Consider the following 23,854-nt stretch of genomic DNA (forward strand, 5'->3'; position numbering starts at 1 on the left):
GTTGTTAATTTTCTCATTCTAAAGGCACAACCTAGATTCGAGCCAATGTTGTTTGGGGTTAGAGAAGTGAAACATTCTTCCTTAGTTGTTAATTTTCTCATTCTAAAGGCACAACCTAGATTCGAGCCAATGTCTTCAGTAGTTGAACATGTTATTTTTACAACCTCGTGAAAGTGACGTGTTTTTGTATAAAATAACTATATCAAAGGCGTTACTGGTTTGACTGCCCGCACATGCGCAATTCGGCGTGAGACAAACGTTAGACCCCATTACGTGTTTCTGCGCGTACATTTCCCTACCCAAGGTCGCGCCATGACATCCCCTACAAGTGTAATCTGGGATTTCTATTGGAGAAGCAGTTTTAGACTATCTTCATACTGTACTGTCTTTTAAAATAGCCTTTTGACTTTGTGGCTGTGGTAACAACCTTGCAGTGCAGTGCTTTTCCACGTGACTGAACGCGGAAGCGGATTGTACAAACAACAGCTGAGAAGTCTGGGGATGATGATGATGATGGCGGAGTTGGTGCAGGGACAGGCCTCCGTGGCTCAGCCCGGAATGAAAGCTGACGGCTTCGCCGACGCTTTACATCGGGCTCGACAGGTAATAACAGTATAAACACTCGCAAAGAAATCGATTGATTTTGAACTAAGCCTTTTAAACGACGAAAACACTTTTATTTTAACTCGCCCATCACCAGTTTGTGCTATGCGCTCATGGAAAAACACACTAGCTAGTCAGCTAATGTTACCTAGCCGGCTAACTAGCATGCTAAGCTAGTTGACAACCACAATAGTTTCGAGTTCGCAGTGCATACTCGTGTTCGTACATTTTGGATACAACAGGGCACGACAGGAAATAATGTTTTTATGTAGTTAACCGTGTTAAAGTCTTCAAGTTACTTCGTTAATCCAGCTAGGTAGCTAACTAGCTAGCTACGTTTTCTACACGTGTCCACATGCAACCTGTTGTTCAGTCACTGAAGTTCTGGGGTTGAAACCCATAACAATCTGTGACAAGTGGTCAAAGGTTCCAAACCCACCCACTCGTTTTTAAACAGATATCCCTTTTGTTTCCCAGTTGTAGGTAGACAACATTGATCCAATTGCCCCTCCCTCCCCTGTTGAGACAGTGTCAAAGTTTGTAGCTCCATTATGTAACTGGCAAGCACCAGATATACACTTTGGCGGCGGGTGGTGTCTAGTTAGGAACCCGATTGGGGAGTAGGTTAATAAAGTACTATGTTATGTTTTACCTTATAAAACAAAGGTGTCTTTCGGGACGAGCAAAACATATTTTTACTAGCTAGCTACTATAACTAACGTGGCTATTGTTTGTGCGACATAAAGGTTACGAATTAAAAAAAACATTTCACCTTTATTTAACTAGGCAAGTCAGTTAAGAACAAATAATTATTTACATTGACAGCCTATCTCGCCAAATCCGATATTACAGTGCTCCCTCATGCAAAATATACATTTAGTTTTGATTGATTGACCCATCTATTACATTGTTTGACAGAATGCTGAACAACTAGCTCTTTAGCCCCAAAACTCATGGAGAGGTGATAACTTGGCCCCTGAAAGATTCAAAGTCATCTCAAGAGTTGGCAATAATTTATTTGGAAGGAGAATGGTAGAACTGCATTGGCATACATAGGCATCTCAAAGTTCAGGGAGGGAACTAGATCCAACTGGGAAAACTGTTTTTAACGGGTCATCCAACTCGGAAAATCAGGCATATTTCTAGAGCTCTGACTTTCCGACCTGAAGTTATGATTTGATCTCATTTTTTTTCTCTCCCCGAGTTCCCAGTTGTCTTGAAAGCACCATGACTATCAGAAGCTGGTAACATCAGTCCAGTAAAATAAAAAAGCTAATAATAAAAATGTATGCTCAGCTGTGCCTCGCACGTGCTACACCAACTGATGTGTTTTTTTAATCAAAGCTTGATTTTGGAAATGTAATATGGTCAGAGAAGAACAATATTGTCAGGTAATATGCTGTGACAATGTATTCGGCCTACTGCACAAAACTCGTTCCTACAAATAGTTTGTATTGGGTTAATATTTTTTGTATTTATGTAAAAAAAATACAATTTGGTTACCACTGGTTTAGACCACTGGTATTGTTGTTATTCAGCAGATGGTGGCCCTAGCTCTCATTGTGCTTTTGACCTACAGGTGGGGACCTACGTGTGGGGCGACAGGTAGCCTAGCGGTTAAGAGCATAAGACCAGTAACCAAAGGGTCGCTGTTTTGAATCCCCCAAGCCAACTAGGTGAAAAGTCTGTCGTTGTGCCCTTGAGCAAAGGCACTTAAAGGCATATTTTGGGATTTTGTCAACGAGACCTATGATCTACTTCCCTAGAGTCAGGAGAAGTCGTGGATCTAATTTTTATGTCTACCATTTTTGTTTCTTCTAAGACACCTGTCTGATTGGCGCCTGTCTGCGTTGACTAATACGTTGTGGAGGTTGTGGGGATGGCACAGTCCATCACTTTAAGACATGTGCTGCTGAAGTTAATGGTTATTTTACCTAATAACAATGGTGCATCGCTAATAACAATTATATTATTTCATATCAAATGCACTTTCTCCTGCGTTGGATAGTGGTCGCTGTTCACGGTTCTGAAACACATCAGTGCGCTGTTCAGTTGGCGCCTTTTCCTAGACCATGTTGCTACACTACATGGCCAATGCCAAGCATCGGCTGGAGTGGCGTAATGCCCAGCGCCATTGTATTCCGGAGCAGTGGAAACGCGTTCTCTGGAGTGATAAATCACTCTTCACCATCTGGCAGTCCGACGGATGAATCTGGGTTTGGCGGATGCCAGGAGTACGCTACCTGCCTGAATGCATATTGCCAACTGTAAAGTTTGGTGGAGGTGGAATAATGAATGGTCTGGGGCTGTTTTTCATGGTTCGGGTTAGGCCCCTTAGTTCCAGTTGAAGGGAAGCTACCTACAGCATACAATGACGTTTTTGGTAACTTTGAGGTAACAGATGTATGAAGCCCTTTCATGTTTCAACATGACAATGCCCATGTGCACAAAGTGAGGTCCATACAGAAATGGTTTGTCAAGATCGGTGTGGATAATCTTGACTGGCCTGCAATAAATAAACTATTCTATTTTTGAAATTGCATTCAAGAATGAATGCAACTGCTTTGAGTCTTTGATGTAATAAAGGCTTAACAAAAAAGTTACAACAGACTCTCTGGTACGCTTATTTATTTAGTGTTTACATTGTTCTAAACGGTCAAATTATACTGAACAAAATTAGGAACACAACATGCAACAACTTCAAAGATTTTACCCGAGTTACAGTTCATAGAAAGTCAGTCAATTGAAATAAATAAATCATACCCATATCTATGGATTTCACATGACTGGGCAGGGGCGCAGGCTTGGGAGGGCATAGACCCCCCCCCACACACACACACACACACTTAGGAGCCAAGCCCACCCACTGGGGAGCCAGGCCCAGCCAATCATAATTAGTTTTTCCTCACAAAAGAGAAGCTGGATGTGAACGTCCTGGGCTGGCGTGATTACACATGGTCTGTGGTTGTGAGGCCGGTTGGACGTACTGCCAAATTCTCTATAACAATGTTGGTGACGGCTTATGGAAGAGAAATGAACATTCAATTCTCTGGCACAGCTCTGTTGGACATTCCTGCTGTCAGCATACCAATTGCACGCTCCCTCAACTTGAGACATCTGTTTGTTATTACCAATTTATTGATGTGAGACATGATTATGATATGCTATAGGTCAGGCCCTGTTCATGTGCATGGGTCACGTAAACGGAGCAAGGGTTGGGGGAATCGGGAATGCTTTTCCTAAACAAATGAGGGATTTCAGTAACATAACTTTAAAGTTGGAAATGGCTGTAATTATGTTGCAGCTTCAGCAACACGGACAGCGCAATAAACACTGTTGATGTTCTGTGGTGGTCGCTGCAGCATGGAGGAGCGCGAGACAATGGTTGCTAGTTTAGTCACTCGCTGTCATTTTTTAAAACCCAGTGCAGCAAGTCTGAGCCGAGCCCAGCACAATCAAATAAGTTGAGTTGGACTCCCGCTAGTCATTTGTCTTAATTATTCAAAAAAATATTGGTCACATACACATGGTTAGCAGATGTTAATGCGAGTGTAGCGAAATGCTTGTGCTTCTATTATTTCATCAAACGGGGCGCTTAAAGCATCAGACAAGCTCAGTGCATAAAGTTTATTTGATTAAAACACCATAGATGTGTCTATATAATCGATTGGTCGAAAGTAAAAAATAAAAAGTGTCCATTAAGAAAGAAATTAGAGGGGAGTTTCAAGAACAAATGCTAACTAGCATTAGAGCAATGACTGGTATCTACTAGTTTGCGTTCGATCGTGAAACTACCTCTAACTTCCTTCATACTAGACACGGAGTCGTAAAAATGATATCCACGAGTTCATCTGACTCTGGGGGAAGTAGATAAAGGTACATTGCCAAAATCCTGAAGTATCCATTTAACCCTAATTGCGCCCGTATGTGACACAAATGTAATGTGGTCATAGCACTAGCAATTTGGGAAAATGTAATCCAATTAGCCATTTACGTGTGATGCAACAATGGATACAATGAATGGATGAACTGTTGTATAGAAAATCTGTTAAGTAATTATTATTTTCCTCACCTTTCAGATGGCAGCAAAGATGGGGAATGAGCAGATTGTAGACCCCTCCATGTATGGCTATGGGGGCCAGAAGCGTTCGGTGGAAGACGGAGGTAACCTCCATTTCTCTCCCGCCGACGATTTTAAAGGGATAGTTTCCTATGGTTTTCACAATGTTTTAATCTTTTTACCTCCAAACGAGTTCATGAATGTTTTGTAGGTTATTGTAACAATTTTCTAAACATATACCATAAAGGCCAATAGTAAAAGCTTTCAATATTTTGGAACAGAAATGTTCATGTTCAAGTGTTAAGGTTTACCTCAGTTTAAAATGTTTTTGTTCTACTTTCGTATTTTGATTTCTGTTTCAACGTACAGTGCCAGTCAAAAATTTGGACGCACCTTCTCATTCCAGGGTTTTTCTTTATTTTTGACTATTTTCTACATTGCAGAATAATAGTGAAGCCATCAAAACTATGAAATAACTTATATGGAATCATGTAGTAACCAGTAAAGTGTTTTACAAATCAAAATATATTTGAGATTCTTCAAAGTAGCCACCCTTTGCCTTGATGACAGCTTTGCACACTTGGAATTCTCTGAAATAGCTTCATGAGGTACTCACCTGGAATGCATTTCAATTAACAGGTGCGCCTTAAGTTAATTTGTGGAATTTATTTCCTTATTGCGTTTGAGCCGATCAGTTGTTGTGACAAGGTAGGGATGGTATACAGACGATAGGGCTGTCTGGTAAAATACCAAGTTATATTATGGGAAGAACAGCTCAAATAAGCAAAGAGAAACGACAGTCCGTTATTACTTTAAGACATGAAGGTCAGTCAATGCTGAAAATTTCAAGAACTTCTAGCGTTTCTCAAATGCAGTCGCGAAAACCATCAAGTGCTATGATGAAACTTGCTCTCATGGTGACTGCCACAGGAAAAGAAGACCCAGACTTACCTCTGCTGCAGAGGATAAGTTAATTAGAGTTACCAGCCTCAGAAATTTCGGCCCAAATAAATGCTTCACAGAGTTCAAGTAACAGACACATCTCAACATCAACTGTTCAGAGGAGAATCAGGCCTTGGCCTTCATGGTCGAATTACTGTAAATAAACAACTACTAAAGACCACCAATAAGAAGAATAGACTTGCTTGGGCCAAGAAACACGAGCAATGGACACCGGTGGAAATCTGTCTTTTGGTCTGATGAGTCCAAATTTGAGATTTTTGGTTCCAATCGCCATGTCTTTGTGAGACGCAGAGTAGGTGAACGGATGATCTCCGCATGTGTGGTTCCCACCGTGAAGCATGGAGGAGGAAATGTGGGGGTGCTTTGCTGGTGACACTGTCTGTGATTTATTTAGAATTCAAGGCACACTTAACCAGCATGGCTACCACGGCATTCTGCAGCGATATGCCATCCCATCTGGTTTGCACTTAGTGGGACTATCATTGTTTTTCAACAGGACAATGACCCAAAATACACCTCCAGGCTGTAAGGGCTATTTGACCAAGAAGGAGAGTTATGGAGTGCTGCATCAGAAGACCTGGCCTCCACAATCACCTGACCTCAACCCAATTGAGATGGTTTGGGATGAGAAAGACCACAGAGTGAAGGAAAAGCTGCCAACAAGTGCTCAGCATATGTGGGAACTCCTTCAACGCTGTTGGAAAATCATTCCTCATGAACCTGGTTGAGAGAGTGCCAAGTGTGTGCAGAACTGTCAAGGCAAAGGGTGGATACTTTGAATTATCTGAAATATGCAGAGATGTCCATAAATATTTGGACATTGACCAAATTATTATTTTAGCTGTCTACCACAGCATATTGGAGTTGAAATTAAATTATGAATAATTTGTTGGTATTTACATCCAAATCGGGTGGACTGTGTAGGAATTACAGCACTTTTTACATGTGGTCCCCCCTTCCTAAGGGACCAAAAGTAATTGGACAATTGGCTGCTCAGCTGTTCCATGGCCAGGTGTGTGTTATCCCCTCATTAGGTAATTTACAAGTATGCAGATAAAAGGTCTCGAGTTGATTAAGTGTGGCATTTGGAATCTGTTGCATTTAACCCTCAATATGAAGTCCAAAGAGCTGCCATTGAAGGGAGCCATCATTAGGCTGAAAACTCAAAACAAACCCATGAGAAAGATAGCAAAAACATTAGGTGTGACCAAGTCACAAGGTTTATGTAAACGTCCAACTTCAACTGTATATATGTACAGTTGAAGTCAGAAGTTTACATACATCTTAGCCAAATACATTTAAAAACTCTGTTTTTCACAATTCCTGACATTTAATCTTATAAAAAATTCCCTGTCTTGGGTCAGTTACGATCACTTTATTTTAAGAATGTGAAATGTTAGAATAATAGAGAGGATTTATTTCAGCTTTTATTTCTTTCATCACATTCCCAGTGGGTCAGAAGTTTACATACCCTCAATTAGTATTTGGTAGCATTGCCTTTAAATTGTTTAACTTGGGTCAAATGTTTCGGGTAGCCTTCTGCAAGCTTCCCACAATAAGTTTGGACCATTCCTCCTGACAGGAGTCATGTTTGTAGGCCTCCTTGCTCGCACAAGCTTTTTCAGTTCTGCCCACAAACGTTCAATGGGATTGAGGTCAGGGCTTTGTGATGGCCACTCCAATACCTTGACTTGGCTCTCCTGGCTGTCTTGAAGTTGCTTCAATATATCCACACAATTTTCCTCCCTCATGATGCCATCTATTTTGTGAAGTGCACCAGTCCCTCTTGCAGCAAAGCACCCCCACAACATGATGCTGCCACCCCTGTGCTTCACGGTTGGGATGGTGTTCTTCAGCTTACAAGCATCCCTCTTTTTCTTCCAAACATAACGGTGGTCATTATGGCCAAACAGTTCTATTTTTGTTTCACCAGACCAGAGGACATTTCTCCAGAAAGTACAATCTTTGTCCAAATGTGCAGTTGCAAACTGTAGTCTGGCTTTTTTATGGCAGGTTTTGGAGCAGTGGCTTCTTCCTTGCTGAGCAGCCTTTCAGGTTATGTTGATATTGGACTCGTTTTACTGTAGATATAGATACTTTTGTACCTGTTTCCTCCAGCATCTTCACAGGGTCATTTGCTGTTGTTCTGGGATTGATTTGCACTTTTCCCACCAAAGTACGTTCATCTCTAGAAGACAGAACTCGTCTCCTTCCTGAGCGGTATGACGGCTGCATGGTTCCGTGGTGTTTATACTTGCATACTATTGTTTGTACAGATGAACGTGGTACCTTCAGGCATTTGGAAATTGCTCCCAGACTTGTGGAGGTCTATAGTTCTTTTTCTGGGGTCTTGGCGGATTTCTTTTGATTCTCAGTCAACTTAGTGAATGTAAACTTCTGACCCACTGGAATTGTGGTACAGCGAAATAATCTGTCTGTAAACATTTGTTGGAAAAATTACTTGTGTCATGCACAAAGTAGATGTTCTAACCGATTTGCCAAAACTATAGTTTGTTAACAAGAAATTTGTGGAGTGGTTGAAAAACGAGTTTTAATGACTCCAACCTAAGTGTATGTAAACTCCTGACTTCAACTGTATGTATATATAATATTATTTTTGCAACTGTAAAACCTTTCATCCTGTAGCTTGTTCTCCATTTTCTTTTTAAATAGTGAGCCAACATGTTTTCAGCACTTATTTCCCTGACTGATCAAAACTTGTTTTCTCATTCTCTCTCTGCAGCAGACATATAGTGAACAATATGTTTAGAACATCAATTCTCAAAATCGCAGTATCGAATCGCAAAACAAATAGAATTGTGAGAATCGCAATACATATCATTATCGGAACCTAAGTATTGTGATGATATCATATTGTCCTTGGCAATTCTCAGCTATATTAAATAGCCAAGCTAAAAAAGTAGACTTAAAGTCGAACTGACAGTGTTTTAGCAACATGAAATCATTAAAAAATCTGTTCATATACACCCCCAGGAAGAATATCACTTTTTTAAAAACGTTTTCAGACAAGCGAGCACTTATATATGGTCATTTTCACGTTTTTATAAATTCTTTGAATGTTTGGGAAGCAATATAGATCGGGAAAGCGGCCGTGCGTTTGGGCAATTAATAGACACGGCAGTAAATAAAACCTAATAAAAGGATCTCTTGTCAAGGACCAGAGTCTATGCAGCCCATCAATGCTGCAGTTGGCCTTTATGCAAATAATCCATTGCCACACAGGCCTGCAATCATTCACTTTGAACTGCACTCTGTGCTTACAGGCAGTAGCAACAGCGCAACTTTAGATCATTAGTACGCATTTGCCAAAAGCCACAAAATACACCTTAACGGACTTCTGCAAATTTTTAAATACCACGGGAGTCCTCTTACATTTGGGAACTTTACAGTCCTATTGACGAAACAACTAGGAAAAGGTAGGCTATCGCTCCCTCTAATGCTGATCAACAACAAGATCAGAAACTAATGCTAGCCAGAGCTAGAATAGCTAAAATATGAGGAAACATTAGATAAATCCTCATGCCTTTTCAGCTAGTTGGTCGTCAAAATTGTACTGATAAATGATGGGGAATAGTAGCCAGCTCATCCTATTGCAGCTTGCCTGCCTATGCATGCTTGACCCAACCCACATTTTGAAATCTGAATGGGAACTTGCCCGCCCAAATGATCAATGATAAATACATTTGATTGACAACTAGCTAAGGGTGCGTTCATAAATTGCCTCCAGTGTGTCAGTGTGCTCTGGGTTGTTCGTAAATGCAGAACGTTGTCAGATTGTCTGTTCGTAAATTCAGAGTTAGATGTTACTGTAGTCCCGTGTAGCTCAGTTGGTAGAGCATGGCACTTGCAGCGCCACGGTTGTGGGTTCGATTCCCACGGGGGACTAGTATAAAAATGTATGCACTCACTACTACTGTAAGTCGCTCTGGATAAGAGTGTCTGCTAAATGACGTAAATGTAAATTGCCGTTTTATTATTAGAGATTCACAGCGATGCTTTGCCTGGCTACCCAGACTCAATGCTTCGGCACGCCCATGGACTTTAGTTTCTTCTCTGCAATGAGTCTGGATCTGAGTACCTCCCCGACCCTTCACCGAATGCATACACATTTGGGACCATCTGATTGGTCCAAAAACCGATGGGTTGGCCCAGAGCAAAAACACAGCGGTTTGAAAATTCACCATTGGCTTTGGTACTTTGATTGGTTAGAGACGATCCAATCGCTGATGACTTTGTTTTGTACAATGCCCTTCATCACCACAAACGACTTCAATGATGGCAGTCTGACTAAAGTATGTAGCGAATGACAGAGCAGCGGAATAATTTTGTCTCATCAGGCTAAACAAAGCTGATAACCTATTGTTATTGTCTGAATTCTTATTTCGTTTTTTTCCTTTACATGGTCAAATAACTCAAGCATAGATTGGTAAAATAAAAATGGCACATAAAAACTACAGGCCTTGAGTAACTTGCTGTTATAAGCAGTCTCACTTAAACCCTCATCCGTCGCCCAGTTTGACCCAGAGACGTGGAACTTTGTATGTAGGTGTTTTTCCTCATGCGGAACACATTTGCCTCACTAACCCATAAGGTCCGTCAGTATAGATTTTCCTGTATCTTGGAAATGTTTCCAAATAACACAAAATTTGATATGGTATCTTTACTTAATCTGAGAAAAGCTAAGGGATTGGTTAAGAGATGGAGTTATTGATTAATCAGGGAATCTGATTTTACACGTCCATTTAAAACCTTTGTAAATCCTCTCCACAATGGCCTATCAACTTGGAACTTTTTAGGGCTATCAAAGACAATACCATGATGAACAATGTTAAATTTTGCATTTATATGTTAAATAAGAAAACTGTTAACAATTCACTTTTTTGACTATGTTACACTAATGCTTCAAATAATCATATAAAATCTTCTCATGGACTAAAAGTCAAATTCACTCCGAATTTGGTCTTTGGACTCATCACAACCGCCCCTAAAGAATTTGAGAAACAACAGTTTATGCGTTTAAAGATGGCCACGCTATACCAGTAGAGGCATATTAGCATTAATGCTAAAAATACTTCACATCTTCTCATGAACAATAGGTATAAATGGAATGTAGGTACATGGCTTAATTTAGTTTGAGAAAAGCTAAGGGATTGGTCAAAAGGTGGCTGAGTTACTGACAAATCAGATGAATGTGTCCATTTAATAAACTACTTTAAATTCACTCCACATTGACCTATCAACTTTTTAAAATGTTTTATTTAACCCTTATTTAACTAGGCAAGTCAGTGAAGAACAAATTCTTATTTACAATGATGGCCTATCCCGGCCAAATCGTCACTTAAATCCTCATATCCGTCGCCCCATTTGACCTAGAGACCTGGAACTTTGTATGTAAGTGTTTTTCCTCATGCGGAACACATTTGCCTCACTGGCCCATAAGGTCCTTCAGGATAGAAGAAAATCTATCTTAAAAATGTTTCTACATAACACCAAATTAGATATGTAGGCCCATGGTACAGACAAATCAGATTAATGTGTCCATTTTTAATAAATCACTTTAAATTCACTTTACTCTGGCCTATCAACTTTTTAAAGTTTTATTTAACTAGAAGTCAGTCAAGAACAAATTCTTATTTACATTGACGGCGCTGCTCTATGGGACTCCCAATCACGTCCGGTTGTGATACAGCCTGGAATCGAACCAGGGTCTGTAGTGACGCCTCTAGAATTGAGATGCAGTGCCTTAGACCGCTGTGCCACTTATAAAAACTCAATACATTAAGTGAACACGTTAAGGGATACTTTGGGATTTTGGCAATGAGGCCCTTTATCTGCTTCCCCACAGTCAGATTAACCCGTGGATACTATTTTTATGTCTCTGCATGCAGTTTTATGGAAGTTGCTAACTAGCATTTGCGCTAACACTAATTAGTGTTGGCTTGCGAAACTACCTCTACCTTCCTTTATACTGGACACAGAGACATACGAAAGGTCATCTGACTCTGGGGAAGTAGGTAAAGGGCCTCATTTAACAAAATCCCAAAGTATCCCTTTAAGAATGATTACCTGCTGCATTCAAAGATAATCAACCAACAGCACTAGACTAAACTTTACTGATTTGCAAATAAGGAAGATAGTTCCTACATGATAGTGCTTGCTTTGTTATCCATCGGATCTTGTGTGATCTCGTCCTGCGAACCCTGTTCATTGCTGCTTGCAGCTATATTTTTACTATTGTTTCATTCAACTAATGGGCATTTCAATTAGACTATCGAGACTATTTGTAGGTTTTACTTTGGCTAATAGTCATCATAAAAAGTAGTGGGGTAGTGTATCCTTTAATCATCTGGGCTGTTACATGATAGGCTGCATTTCAGAAGAGCCCACTCGGCTTCTCCGTCAGTTGTTTTCGGCCTGGTGTAGCCTGTTATTGTCTCTGGCTTGTTAATGGTGAAGGAATAGCTGGACTCGGTGCCGTCCCAAGCTTCATCTCCTAGCTTTGGTTTCTGGCCAGGGGGAGGCATGTCTAATATGCTATTAACTGGGAGGGGATTAGCTTAGCTAGCATACCCAACTTTATACCTGTCATAGGCTCATCTCCTAGTGGGGTGGTGCGGGGCGCACACACTTTACTACGCCATCCAGTTGTGTGTCTGATATTTAAAAAAATATTGACGGATCCATCTCATAATATTCACCCTCTGCCCAGGCCCATAACTCCTGCAATTGGGCTCTTTGGCATGGGTGCAGGCAGTAAAAAAGGGGGATAAAGTTAATACGTCTAATCTTTTTCTCTCTCCACTGCATCTCCATCTGGCTCCGGTCCCATCCCTGGCTGGCTCTTGTCTATTTCCCTCACAGTAGGTAACCAGCTGGGAGCCATGGTACATCAAAGGTAAGCCTGTAGCCAGCACCATTTTACCCGCTGTATTGACAGACTGTATATAGGTATTGATTGAGAAACCTGTGCGATGATTCCCCCTCCTCCACTTCATTTTAGCTTACTATCCAACCCAAAGACATAACATTGGATCCTCAGCAGGATAGCACTGAAGTACTGACACCAGATAATGTTTTGTGCTCAGCATCACTGTTTTGTTTGAAAATATAGTAAAGTCTAAGTATTACAGATACTGAACAAAAATATAAACGCAACATGCAACAATTACAAAGATTTTCCAAAGTTACAGTTCATATGAGGAAATCAGTCAATTGAAATAAATTAATCAGGACCTAATCTATGGATTTCACATGGCTGGGAATACAGATATGCATCTGTTAGTCACAGATACCTAAAAAGAAAATGGGCCTCACAATGTGCCTCAGGATCTCGTCACGGTATTTCTGTGTATTCAAATTGCCATCAATAAAATGCAAGTGTGTTTTTTGTCCCGAGTTTATGCCTGCCCATGCCATAACCCCACCGCCACCATGGGGCACTCTGTTCACATCGTTGACATCAGCAAACCGCTCGCCCACATGACGCCATACAGGTAGTCTGTGGTTGAGGCTGGTTGGATGCAGTGCCAAATTCTATAAAACGATGTTGGAGGCGGCTTATGGTAGAGAAATTAACATAAAATTATCCGGCAACAACTCTGGAGGACATTCCTTCAGTCAGCATGCCAATTGCATGCTGACTGAAGCATCAAGTTGACATCTGTGGCGTTGTGTGACAACTGCACATTTTAGTGGCCTTTTATTGTTCCCAACACAAGGTGCACCTGTGTAATGACCGTGATGTTTAATCAGAATCTAGATATGCCACACCTGTCAGGTGGATGGATTATTTTGGCAAAGGAGAAATGTTCACTAACAGGGAGGTAAGCAAATTTGTGCACATTTTAGAGAAATACGTTTTTTGTGCGAATGGAACATTTGCGGCATTTTTTATTTAATGAAACATGGGACCAGCACTTTACATGTTGCATTTATATTTTTGTTCAGTGTAGTTCATATTGTTGAATGGAGTGATGGAATGTAATAATTTGACATCTGATGGCTTTTTTATTTGATATATTTTGTCTCTTTTCACCCCACCCTTTTGTCATTTAGGGCTGTCATGACAGAAGACTTTAAAGTGCCTGATAGAATGGTTGGATTCAGTAAGTACATGTTATGGGAGGTATGCTATGTGGTTTGGGATGTTTTTGTCCTTGTATGCTTTATTTTGAATTATGTTAAAGGATGTATTTATTAGTGTTGTCCCTGATGAAAGAAAAAAATGTCAGACCAAGAGTCGTGGTCTTTTGACCAATCGATTGGTGGAAATGTTAAAATGTGTAGACACACTGCGTGCCTGTGTTGTAATAAAATCAACTAAATGTACTGAGTTTGTTGTTATGCTTTAAGCACACTGTTTGATTCATTTAGGAGGTCACGCAAATTATTTGAGGGAGCCTGAGATCAAGATAGGTTGCCCGAAGAAAGAAAGAAAAAACATTTATATTGTATTTTCAGCTGTTTGAAGCTGGTGTACAAAACCTAAAGTAAAAGATGACAAAATGAAAGTTAAGACCTGGATACATAGAAATAGCGCACATAAAACAGATCGACTGTTTCTTAGACTTGCTTGCAATGAGAATGACTGATCTATAACACATATTTCGATATGAATTTGGTCATGCCACCCAAAAAGTTACACATTGCAGCTTTTATACAATCAGAAATACTATTAGACATCCCAAAAATGGGCACATATATAGACCTACATTTGCGCACAGGTCACAGGTTAGGTAGCTAGGCCTACTTCTAAATGCGTAATCAGGTGCGTGTCCTTACTCAGCATTGACAGGAGCGCTCCAAACAAAAGACAAAGAATAAATTGACAACTCGTAAACGGAATAAAATAAACTTCAACTCCTTTCTCACAAGAGTAGCATAGGTTGTGAGCTCTGCAAACAAGGTGTCTACTCTGTGAAAATCAGAACGGTAAACAACGGTAACAATATATTGAATGCCTTAACAGAAATGACCCTAACCAAATAACACAGTAGATAAGGAATTATGGGAATTAATGGTAAATGTAGGCTACTACTGGTGATATGTAATGAGGAATTGATACACTAACAATCAAAGGCAAACATTTCTCGCAATGAATGTGAATGAAATGGCAGGAGAGAGCTCATTCTGGAGAGAGACGTGGCTTGTGCATCTTAGCCACACTCCCCTTCTTGGACTGTGGCATCTCCCCGCGGCCTCCTCAATGGATTAGTCCACTAAGCCAGGCGCAAATCAGACTGGTGTCATGTGCCATGAAAGAAACCAATCTATTTGCGACTGCTCGACAAATAGAATATTGTTAAACCATCAGCCTATCGACCAAACAATCAACCAGTCGACTTACCGGGGTCAGCCCTGGTATTTATTTTGTCTGACACATTACCTGAACTATTTTCTCCTCTCTCGTTCCACTTTTATTTCCCTCTCCTCCCATTTATTTTAGTCATAGGCAGAGGAGGAGAACAAATTACAAGAATCCAGCTGGAGTCCGGGTGTAAGATTCAAATTGCGTCTGGTAAGCAGCTATCAATATGTCCCATAATGACTGACTACACACACTTCCAACCTTCACATGATATAATAACCAATATCAGATGATAATTGAATATCTCAGCAACATATAGTGTGAGCGTTGTCAGCTAGCTTGATGCGCTGTCGGCAATGCCAAAATGGATTATCATGACTGTTTTTGCTCAATACTGAAGGGGATCTATCTTGAAAACGTGCCTCCTTTAACTGTATGCCAGCTGTTCTATACATGATGCTGACTGTAATGTCTGTTTGTCATGGTAGAGAGTGGAGGTATGATGGACAGAGCCTGCTCCCTCACTGGAACCCCTGAGAGCATTGAGTGAGTTTCTATATTGAGACGGTTGAACGTGTTATTCTATAAACTCAGTAGCAGTAAAGTACCGTGGACATTCTTTGTCATTTTGAAAAGAACAATATGTTTCCGTCTTGAGTGAACCCTATTGCATTTAATGACCCCGTATTATGTGGGAAGTCCCCTTATTTACGGTCTATAGATGCTCACAGTATCAACTGTAACCCTGTTGGAATTAGGTAAAAACATTTTTTAACGGTCACGCCACAATATTACAGTTTCGACAATGCATAATACAGTTTTAAAAACCACATTGTGGACCACTCAGATAAAGTTTTTGAGACACTAGGATAGTCATTCTAGGCAATCAGTACAATATTTCATTGGTTTCGGCGATAGTACATTCCATCATCAATAATTCATTGATATGTAACCATTTGCACTCCACCAGGCAGGCCAAGAGAATGCTTGGTCAGATAGTGGAACGCTGTCGGAACGGCCCCGGGTTCCACAGCGAGGCTGAGAGCAACAGCTCAGTCCAGGAGATGCTCATCCCAGCCAGCAAAGTGGGCCTGGTCATTGGAAGGGGAGGGGACACCATTAAGCAACTACAGGTATGTCTTCCAAGAGTATATAGGTTCTCTGTGGCTATACTCCCTCTAGCTTGGCTATTCCCAAACTGGGGTACGCAATGCCATCGGGGGTACGCCAAATACAAATGCGGTTCACATTTTCTAACAGTTCATTTAGATTTTCCAACGGGGCTATACATTTGGGTGAGGTTTTTTTCTCCCCTGAGTAGCCTTGTTTCACTGCCAAAAATAAAATGCAACTATCTAGTATTCAGCGAAATAAAGATTCAATATCAAATACAGGTAGCCTGGTCAAATAATTAACATCCAATCACATGAACCGTTAATCTCTCGTGGGAATTCCACTAACGGTCCGCATGTAGCCAAACGTAGCTGCTGCTCATTCAGTTTGCTTGAAAATTGATAAATGATTAACAAAAGGGTAAGGCCCACGTCCATAGAGACATATACCAGCTCTACTGGTAGTACTGCAACTACCAATAGTACTACACCTGCACTGTTTCACGGCGCATCAGTGACATGGCAGGAGATGTTTTGAAACAATTACTGCTTCACATACAAGCCAGTGAGTTCTATGCGTTACAGCTGGATGAGTCAACAGACACAGCTCCTGGTATATGTCCGTTACGTTTATGGGGGGTCAATTAAGGAAGACATCCTCTTCTGCAAACCACTGGAAATCAGGACAACAGGAGAGGATATTTTTAAAGTACTGGACTAGTGGTCGACAGATTAATCGGAATGGCCGATTTAATTAGGGCCGATTTCAAGTTTTCATAACAATCGGAAATCGGTAATTTTGTATGCCGATTTTTTTCACCTTTATTTAACTAGGCAAGTCAGTTAAGAACACATTCACATTCCCACCTAGGAACGGTGGGTTTTTACCTTGTCAGCACAGGGATTCAATCTTGCAACCTTACGGTTAACTAGTCCAACGCTCTAACCACCTGCCTCACGAGGAGCCCGCCTGTTACGTGAATGCAGTAAGAAGCCAAGGTAAGTTGCTAGCTAGCATTAAACTTATCTTATAAAAAACAATCAATCAATCATAATCACTAGTTAAAACTACACATGGTTGATGATATTACTAGTTTATCTAGCGTGTCCTGCGTTGCATATAATCGATGCAGTGCACATTCGTGAAAAAGGACTGTCGTTGCTCCAACGTGTACATAAACATCAATGCCTTTCTTAAAATCAATACACAGAAATATATATTTTTAAACCTGCATATTTAGCTAAAAGAAATCCAGGTTAGCAGGCAATATTAACCAGGTGAAATTGTGTCACTTCTCTTGCGTTCATTGCACGCAGAGTCAGGGTATATGCAACAGTTTGGGCCGCCTGGCTCATTGCGAACTAATTTGCCAGAATTTTTACGGAATTATAACATAACATTGAAGGTTGTGCAAAAGCCATGACATGGAGACATAGTGGAGTGGTAATGCGCGTGCAAGCAGTTGCTCCCGACGCCACTTGGGTACACTGCAGCATGCACTGAGTGGCTCTTGCTGCCAAGGGAATGCCTGACAGCTTGAAAGACATTTTGGACAGTACAGTGAAAATGGTTAACTTTGTTAAAGCAAGGCCCCTGAACTCTCGTCTATTTTCTGCATTATGAAATGATATGGTCAGCAACCATGTAACGCTTTTACAATATACAGATATATACATATGCTGGATATCAAGGGACACGTTTTTTTTTTTAATTGAGAGACGCGCTTAGTTTTCTGACCATAATTTTCACTTGACTGACTGCTTGCATGATGACGAGTTTCTCACACGACTGGCCTATCTGGGCGATGTTTTTTCTCGCCTGAATGATCTCAATCTAGGATTACAGGGACTCCGCAAGTATATTCAAAATGCAGAATAAAATTGAGGCTATGATTTAAGAAGTTTGCGCTCTTCTCTGTCTGCATTAACAAGAACAACACCCAGGTCTTTCCACAATGGTAGGATTTTTTGTGTGCAAATGAACTCAAGCTTACGAACAATGTTGAATGTGATATAGTGAAGCACTTGAGTGAGCTGGGTGCGCAGTTATGCAGGTACTTTCCCAAAATGGACGACACAACAACTGGATTTGTTATCCCTTTCATGTCCTGCCTCCAGTCCACTTACCGATATCATTGAAATTGCAACAAGCGCTTCTATGAAAATTGAATTTAATCAGAAGCCTCTGACAGATTTCTGGATAGGGCTGTCTAAGAGTATCCTGCCTTGGCAAATTGCGCTGTTAAGACACCCTTTGCAACCACTTACCTGTGTGAGAGTGGATTCTCGGCCCTCGCTAGCATGAAAACTAAATAATCAAATCAAATTGTATTAATCACATGCGCCGAATACAACAGGTGTACAGTCATGGCCAAAAGTTTTGAGAATGACACAAATATACATTTTCACAAAGTCTGCTGCATCAGTTTGTATGATGGGAATTTGCATATACTCCAGAATTTGATGAAGAGTGATCAGATGAATTGCAATTAATTGCAAGTCCCTCTTTGCCATGCAAATTAACTGAATCCCCCAAAAACATTTCCACTGCATTTCAACCCTGCCACAAATGGACCAGCTGACATCATGTCAGTGATTCTCTCGTTAACACAGGTGTGAGTGTTGACGAGGACAAGGCTGGAAATCACTCTGTCATGCTGATTGAGTTCGAATATCAGACTGGAAGCTTCAAAAGGAGGGTGGTGCTTGGAATTGCTTTGCACAAAAAGGGCTTCACGGGCAAGGATATTGCTGCCAGTAAGATTGCACCTAAATCAACCATTTATCGAATCATCACGAACTTCAAGGAGAGCAGTTCAATTGTTGTGAAGAAGGCTTCAGGGCGCCCAAGAAAGTCCAGCAAGCGCTAGAACCGTCTCCTAAAGTTGATTCAGCTGCGGGATCGGGGCACCACCAGTACAGAGCTTGCTCAGGAATGGCAGCAGGCAGGTGTGAGTGCAAATGGACGCACAGTGAGGCAAATACTTTTGGAGGATGGCCTTGTGTCAAGACTGGCAGCAAAGAAGCCACTTCTCTCCAGGAAAAACATCAGGGACAGACTAATATTCTGCAAAAGGTACAGGGATTGGACTGCTGAGGACTGGGGTAAAGTTATTTTCTCCGATGAATCCCCTTTCCGATTGTTTGGGGCATCTGGAAAAAAACTTGTCCGGAGAAGACAATGTGAGCGCTACCATCAGTCCTGTGTCATGCCAACAGTAAAGCATCCTGAGACCATTCATGTGTGGTTGCTTCTCAGCCAAGGGAGTGGGCTTACCCACAAATAAAGAATGGTACCAACACATCCTCCAAGAGCAACTTCTCCCAACCACCCAGGAACAGTTTGGTGACGAACAATGCCCTTTCCAGCATGATGGAGCACCTTGCCATAAGGTAAAAGTGATAACTAAGTGGCTCGGGGAACAAAAACATTGATATTTTGGGTCCATGGCCAGGAAACTCCCCAGACTTTAATCCCATTGAGAACTTGTGTTAAATCCTCAAGAGGCGGGTGGACAAAGAAAAACCCACAAATTCTGACAAACTCCAAGCATTGATTATGCAAGAATGGGCTTCCATCAGTCAGGATGTGGCCCAGAAGTTAATTGACAGCATGCCAGGGCGGATTGCAGAGGTCTTGAAAAAGAAGGGTCAACACTGCAAATATTGACTCTTTGCATCAACTTCATGTAGTTGTCAATAAAAGCCGTTGACACTTATGAAATGCTTGTAATAATACTTCAGTATTCGATAGTAACATCTGAAAAAAATATCTAAAGACACTGAAGCAGCAAACTTTGGAAATTAATATGTGGCATTCTCTGAAATATTTTGGCCACGACTGTTTAGAAGCCTCTTGGACCTAGACTTGGTGCTCCGGTACCACTTGCCGTGTGGTAGCCTTCCTCAGAGGGCCTTCATCTGAAACTGCCTGGTATAGAGGTCCTGGATAGCAGGAAGCTTGGCATCAGTGATGTACAGGGCCGTTCGCACTACCCTCTGTAGTGCCTTGCGGTCAGAGGCCAGGGCAGAATGGGGGTGTGCTCAGTCCTCTTTTTCCTGTAGACCACAATCATCTCCTTTGTCTTGATCAAGTTGAGGGAGAGGTTGTTGTCCTGGCACAGGATTGTTGTTTCTCCGTACGCACCCTACTTAATGTCACTCTTTATTGCCATTTATCTCAAATCTTATAAATAGCAGAGCATAATTTCAGTCTGAAGGAAGTATGCATTGAAGTGATTGAAAGGTATTTGAAAGTTCAGGAAAACACCAGGCATAATGATTAAGCAATCTTTGTGTATGGTCTATAAGAGTATCAATTCATTTCATTCTGTGTGGATTTGTCACCCTCTGTTCTTATGAGCATTGTATGGCTTGAGGGAAACAGAAGACATGGGTGTGAGAGTCTTAGCTTTCAGGAATGGGCTCTACTACGTGTTTACCGTTTGTGTGTGTGTGTGTGTCAGGAGAGAATGGGAGTGAAGATGATGATGATACAGGACGGCCCCATGCCCACCGGGGCGGACAAACCCCTGAGAATCACTGGGGATCCCTACAAGGTCCAGGTGAGGCGAGAGGCCAGACTAACGTTACACAGGGCAACTACTGTCAGACTGCTGCATCACGGGGAGCATCGACTGCCATGGTGCGCACACACACACACCGTCACGTGAATATCACTTTCTTCTCCCCACAGCAAGCTCGGGAGTTTGTGATCGAGATCATCCGCGACAAAGACCAGGGAGACTTCCGCAGCAGCCGCAACGACTTTGCGTCAAGATTAGGCGGAAGTACTTTGGATGTAAGAATGTAATGTGCATGCACCGGATGTCCAGTGAATTTCACGTCCCGTGACATTTTAAACGCACCCTTGATGTTTGAGCTCACGTGCTTCTGACCTTTTCCCTCCCTATAGGTAGCTGTGCCCAGGTTTGCAGTGGGGATCATCATCGGCAGGAGTGGCGAGATGATCAAGAAGATCCAGGCTGATTCTGGAGTGAGGATCCAATTCAAACCGGGTGCGTGCGAAACGTTTCTTTTTACGTATTTCGTGTCATATGGAGGAGGGTTTCTCTTCATTGTAGCGATGTAATTATATCGGGGCGAATGCAATTGTCCCTGTCTCTTATCATACCATAACCAAGTATGTATGTGGAAAGGGGACTTTGATTCTTTGTGTCGGTGTGTGCTGTATCTGGGGTGTATTCAGAATGACAAAACGATGTGATCAATTCTACGGAAACTGAACGACCAGTTGATAAGCTTTGAGTATAGTATCCAAGAAGGTGATTAGCGTATAGTGTGCTGCACAAGTTTTCAGATGTAAAATGGTCACACTCATATTTATCAGGCCACACCTCACCTCACCCACCAGTTTTTGTGGACCCCAGGAAGAGTAGCTGCTGCATGTGCAGTAGCTAATGGGGATCCTAATAAACTAAACCCACCAAACGGAAGCAAATGTACCTCGAAGGCTGTTGAAGAATGGCGTGCACCGTTTTGGGTAAACGTGTCGTTCAGTACAAACCGTCATGCAACGTAGCAAACGTTGAATCGAACTGAACGCACTCCTGCTTTCAGTCACCACTGTTGGCTTAGTGCGTACTCTACTTCCTCCTCCCACCAACAGATGATGGCATCAGCCCAGAGCGCATCGCCCAAGTGATGGGGCAACCAGACAGGTGTCAGCATGCTGTCCATCTCATCAACGAGCTCATCCAAACAGCACAGGTACACACATGCATGCACACACACACACCCAGAACAAACAAATACCTCTCAAGTAAACACTCAGAGCAAAGAACACACGCACACTGCGCAGAACACACACATTCCATACAAGTAGAGTGTACACACAATCACACCACCGCAAGCAAACACACACTTGGCACAGAACACACACCAAGCAAGCACACATACCATTCGTGATCCTTGTTTTCCAGTCAATTTATTTTTCCCCATGCTGCGTCTTGACCTATGTTTGCCTCCCAAATGACGAACTATTCCCTACATAGTGCACTACTTTTGACATGTGACCATAAGGCTCAGGTCAAAAGTAATGCACCATGTAGGGGATAGTGTGCCATTTTGGACTCGGACCATGTTGCTTGTTTTCTGGCGTGTATCGCTCAGGTGGCCAATACAAAACAATTACCATTTTAGATCTGCAAATAAGTACTGCAACTCATAGTCAAATACAGCTAACAGATTAGTCATACGTTTGGCTCTTTGTAAGTGCAGACCACCTCAAGCAAAAGAACACTTTTGCAATTAACAGGATTGATAAGATACATTATCGAATATATTCAAATATTTTACCTGTGCTATATCACAAGGATATTGTAAAAGAATTCCACTCCATGCTTAGGTTAAGCTCCCGGGGTATAATACCTGGTGAGTGTCTCCTTGCTGTATGTAAGAAGTTTGAAGATAATGAATTGTATGTTTTATCATTATGAATAACTCATTAACTTTTATATTCTCATTGTATTTATTGTCTGTAATTGTCTTGAAATGTCCATTGTCTTCGCTTGATGACATGTTTTCATGTATGAACAGAGCTGCAAACAAGATTTCCCCATGGGGATAATAAAGTTATCTTATGTGTGATTGGAGCAGGAGCGCGATGGCTTTGGGGGCTCTGGAGGACCAAGAGGAAGGGGACGAGGCCGCGGGGACTGGGGCATGGGCTCACCAGGGGGACTGCAGGAGGTCACCTACACAATACCCGCTGACAAGTGTGGTCTGGTGATCGGCAAAGGTACTGAAACTCAGTCCCTCAGTGTTCAAGGCAGGCTAGGGCAGCGTAGAACCTCGGAGCTACAAACACAAGTGGATATCGTGCGGAACACTGAGATGAAAGTATGGATTGAGTATTTACACAACTTTTCTCATCTTTTAGCCAGATGCTGTAATTATGGCATGTGTTATTAGCAGATGTAGGCCTAAGCAATATTTATGTTTGTCTGAAGCCTACACAAATGTATTGGGTTTTTGTTGCGTTTAAAGGCCCAGTGCAGTCAAAAACCTTTGGTAAGAGCTGTTTGAAAGGACCGCCTGACGTTTCTGCCTGTTTTGGTGGGATGGAGTTTTGGCCTGCCTGGTGACGTCACCAGGTGGTAAATGAGGTAATAGAGCAATCAGAAAGAGTTCCAAACCTCTGCCAATAACAGCTTGTTTTCAGTTTTCCCCTCCCAACTCAGACCACTCCCAGACCACTTTCGCAACGTGCGTCAATCCCATAGGAAGTCTATGCCAGAAGCAGCTGGGTGGCCAGTCTCCCCCTCCCCCCACCTCCTCCTGCACTCACGTGTATATGGCTTTTAAAAGTGACATTCGGTGCCTATGTAAAGTGCCTAATGAGAGGGATAATGCTCATTTAATAAAGTTAGATCAAAGTTGTATCAATGTCTTCAAGATCACATAATGATAGTGTTCTATTGACAACCAAATATAATAGCATAGTATAATGTTACTGTAAGACAAAAACACCACCACATTTCTCTCTACCGCCCCCGTAGTCCTAGAACTATTTTCCTGAAGTAGTTTTAAGCATGTTATTGCTTCAACCTTGTGAAAGTGACAAACTGACACTTTTTCCCCCCATTTTTGTCTAAAACAACTAGTTCGAAGGAATGCCCTTTGATTTGACAGCCTGCACATGTTCATTTCGGCGAGAGACAACCATTAGACCCGATGAATTGTTTCTACGCATGAGCTTAGCTAGCCAACGTCGCCATGACATCGCCCTCAAGTGTGATCGGGGATATCTATTGGAGAAGCAGCTTT

General features: G+C 41.7%; 1 protein-coding gene across 3 annotated transcripts in view; it reads left to right on the top strand.

Moving 5' to 3' along the window:
* The first annotated feature begins 274 nt into the window (after positions 1-274).
* Positions 275-23,854, top strand: part of LOC129824399 (far upstream element-binding protein 3-like) — a 63,829-nt gene continuing 40,249 nt past the window's right edge. For 2 of the 3 annotated variants that reach the window (XM_055884005.1, XM_055884006.1), the window contains exons 1-12: positions 275-603; positions 4,683-4,767; positions 12,509-12,542; positions 13,703-13,752; positions 15,093-15,164; positions 15,443-15,500; positions 15,925-16,087; positions 20,533-20,631; positions 20,763-20,867; positions 20,982-21,084; positions 21,696-21,796; positions 22,685-22,826. In XM_055884005.1, coding sequence (XP_055739980.1) covers positions 502-603; positions 4,683-4,767; positions 12,509-12,542; positions 13,703-13,752; positions 15,093-15,164; positions 15,443-15,500; positions 15,925-16,087; positions 20,533-20,631; positions 20,763-20,867; positions 20,982-21,084; positions 21,696-21,796; positions 22,685-22,826 — 1,114 coding nt within the window. In that variant the 5' untranslated portion in view covers positions 275-501. The remainder of the gene's footprint in view (positions 604-4,682; positions 4,768-12,508; positions 12,543-13,702; positions 13,753-15,092; positions 15,165-15,442; positions 15,501-15,924; positions 16,088-20,532; positions 20,632-20,762; positions 20,868-20,981; positions 21,085-21,695; positions 21,797-22,684; positions 22,827-23,854) is intronic. The other variant, XM_055884004.1, reaches the window with a different exon arrangement.

Source organism: Salvelinus fontinalis, chromosome 26 (genome assembly GCF_029448725.1).
Source record: "Salvelinus fontinalis isolate EN_2023a chromosome 26, ASM2944872v1, whole genome shotgun sequence".
Taxonomy (NCBI): domain Eukaryota; kingdom Metazoa; phylum Chordata; class Actinopteri; order Salmoniformes; family Salmonidae; genus Salvelinus; species Salvelinus fontinalis.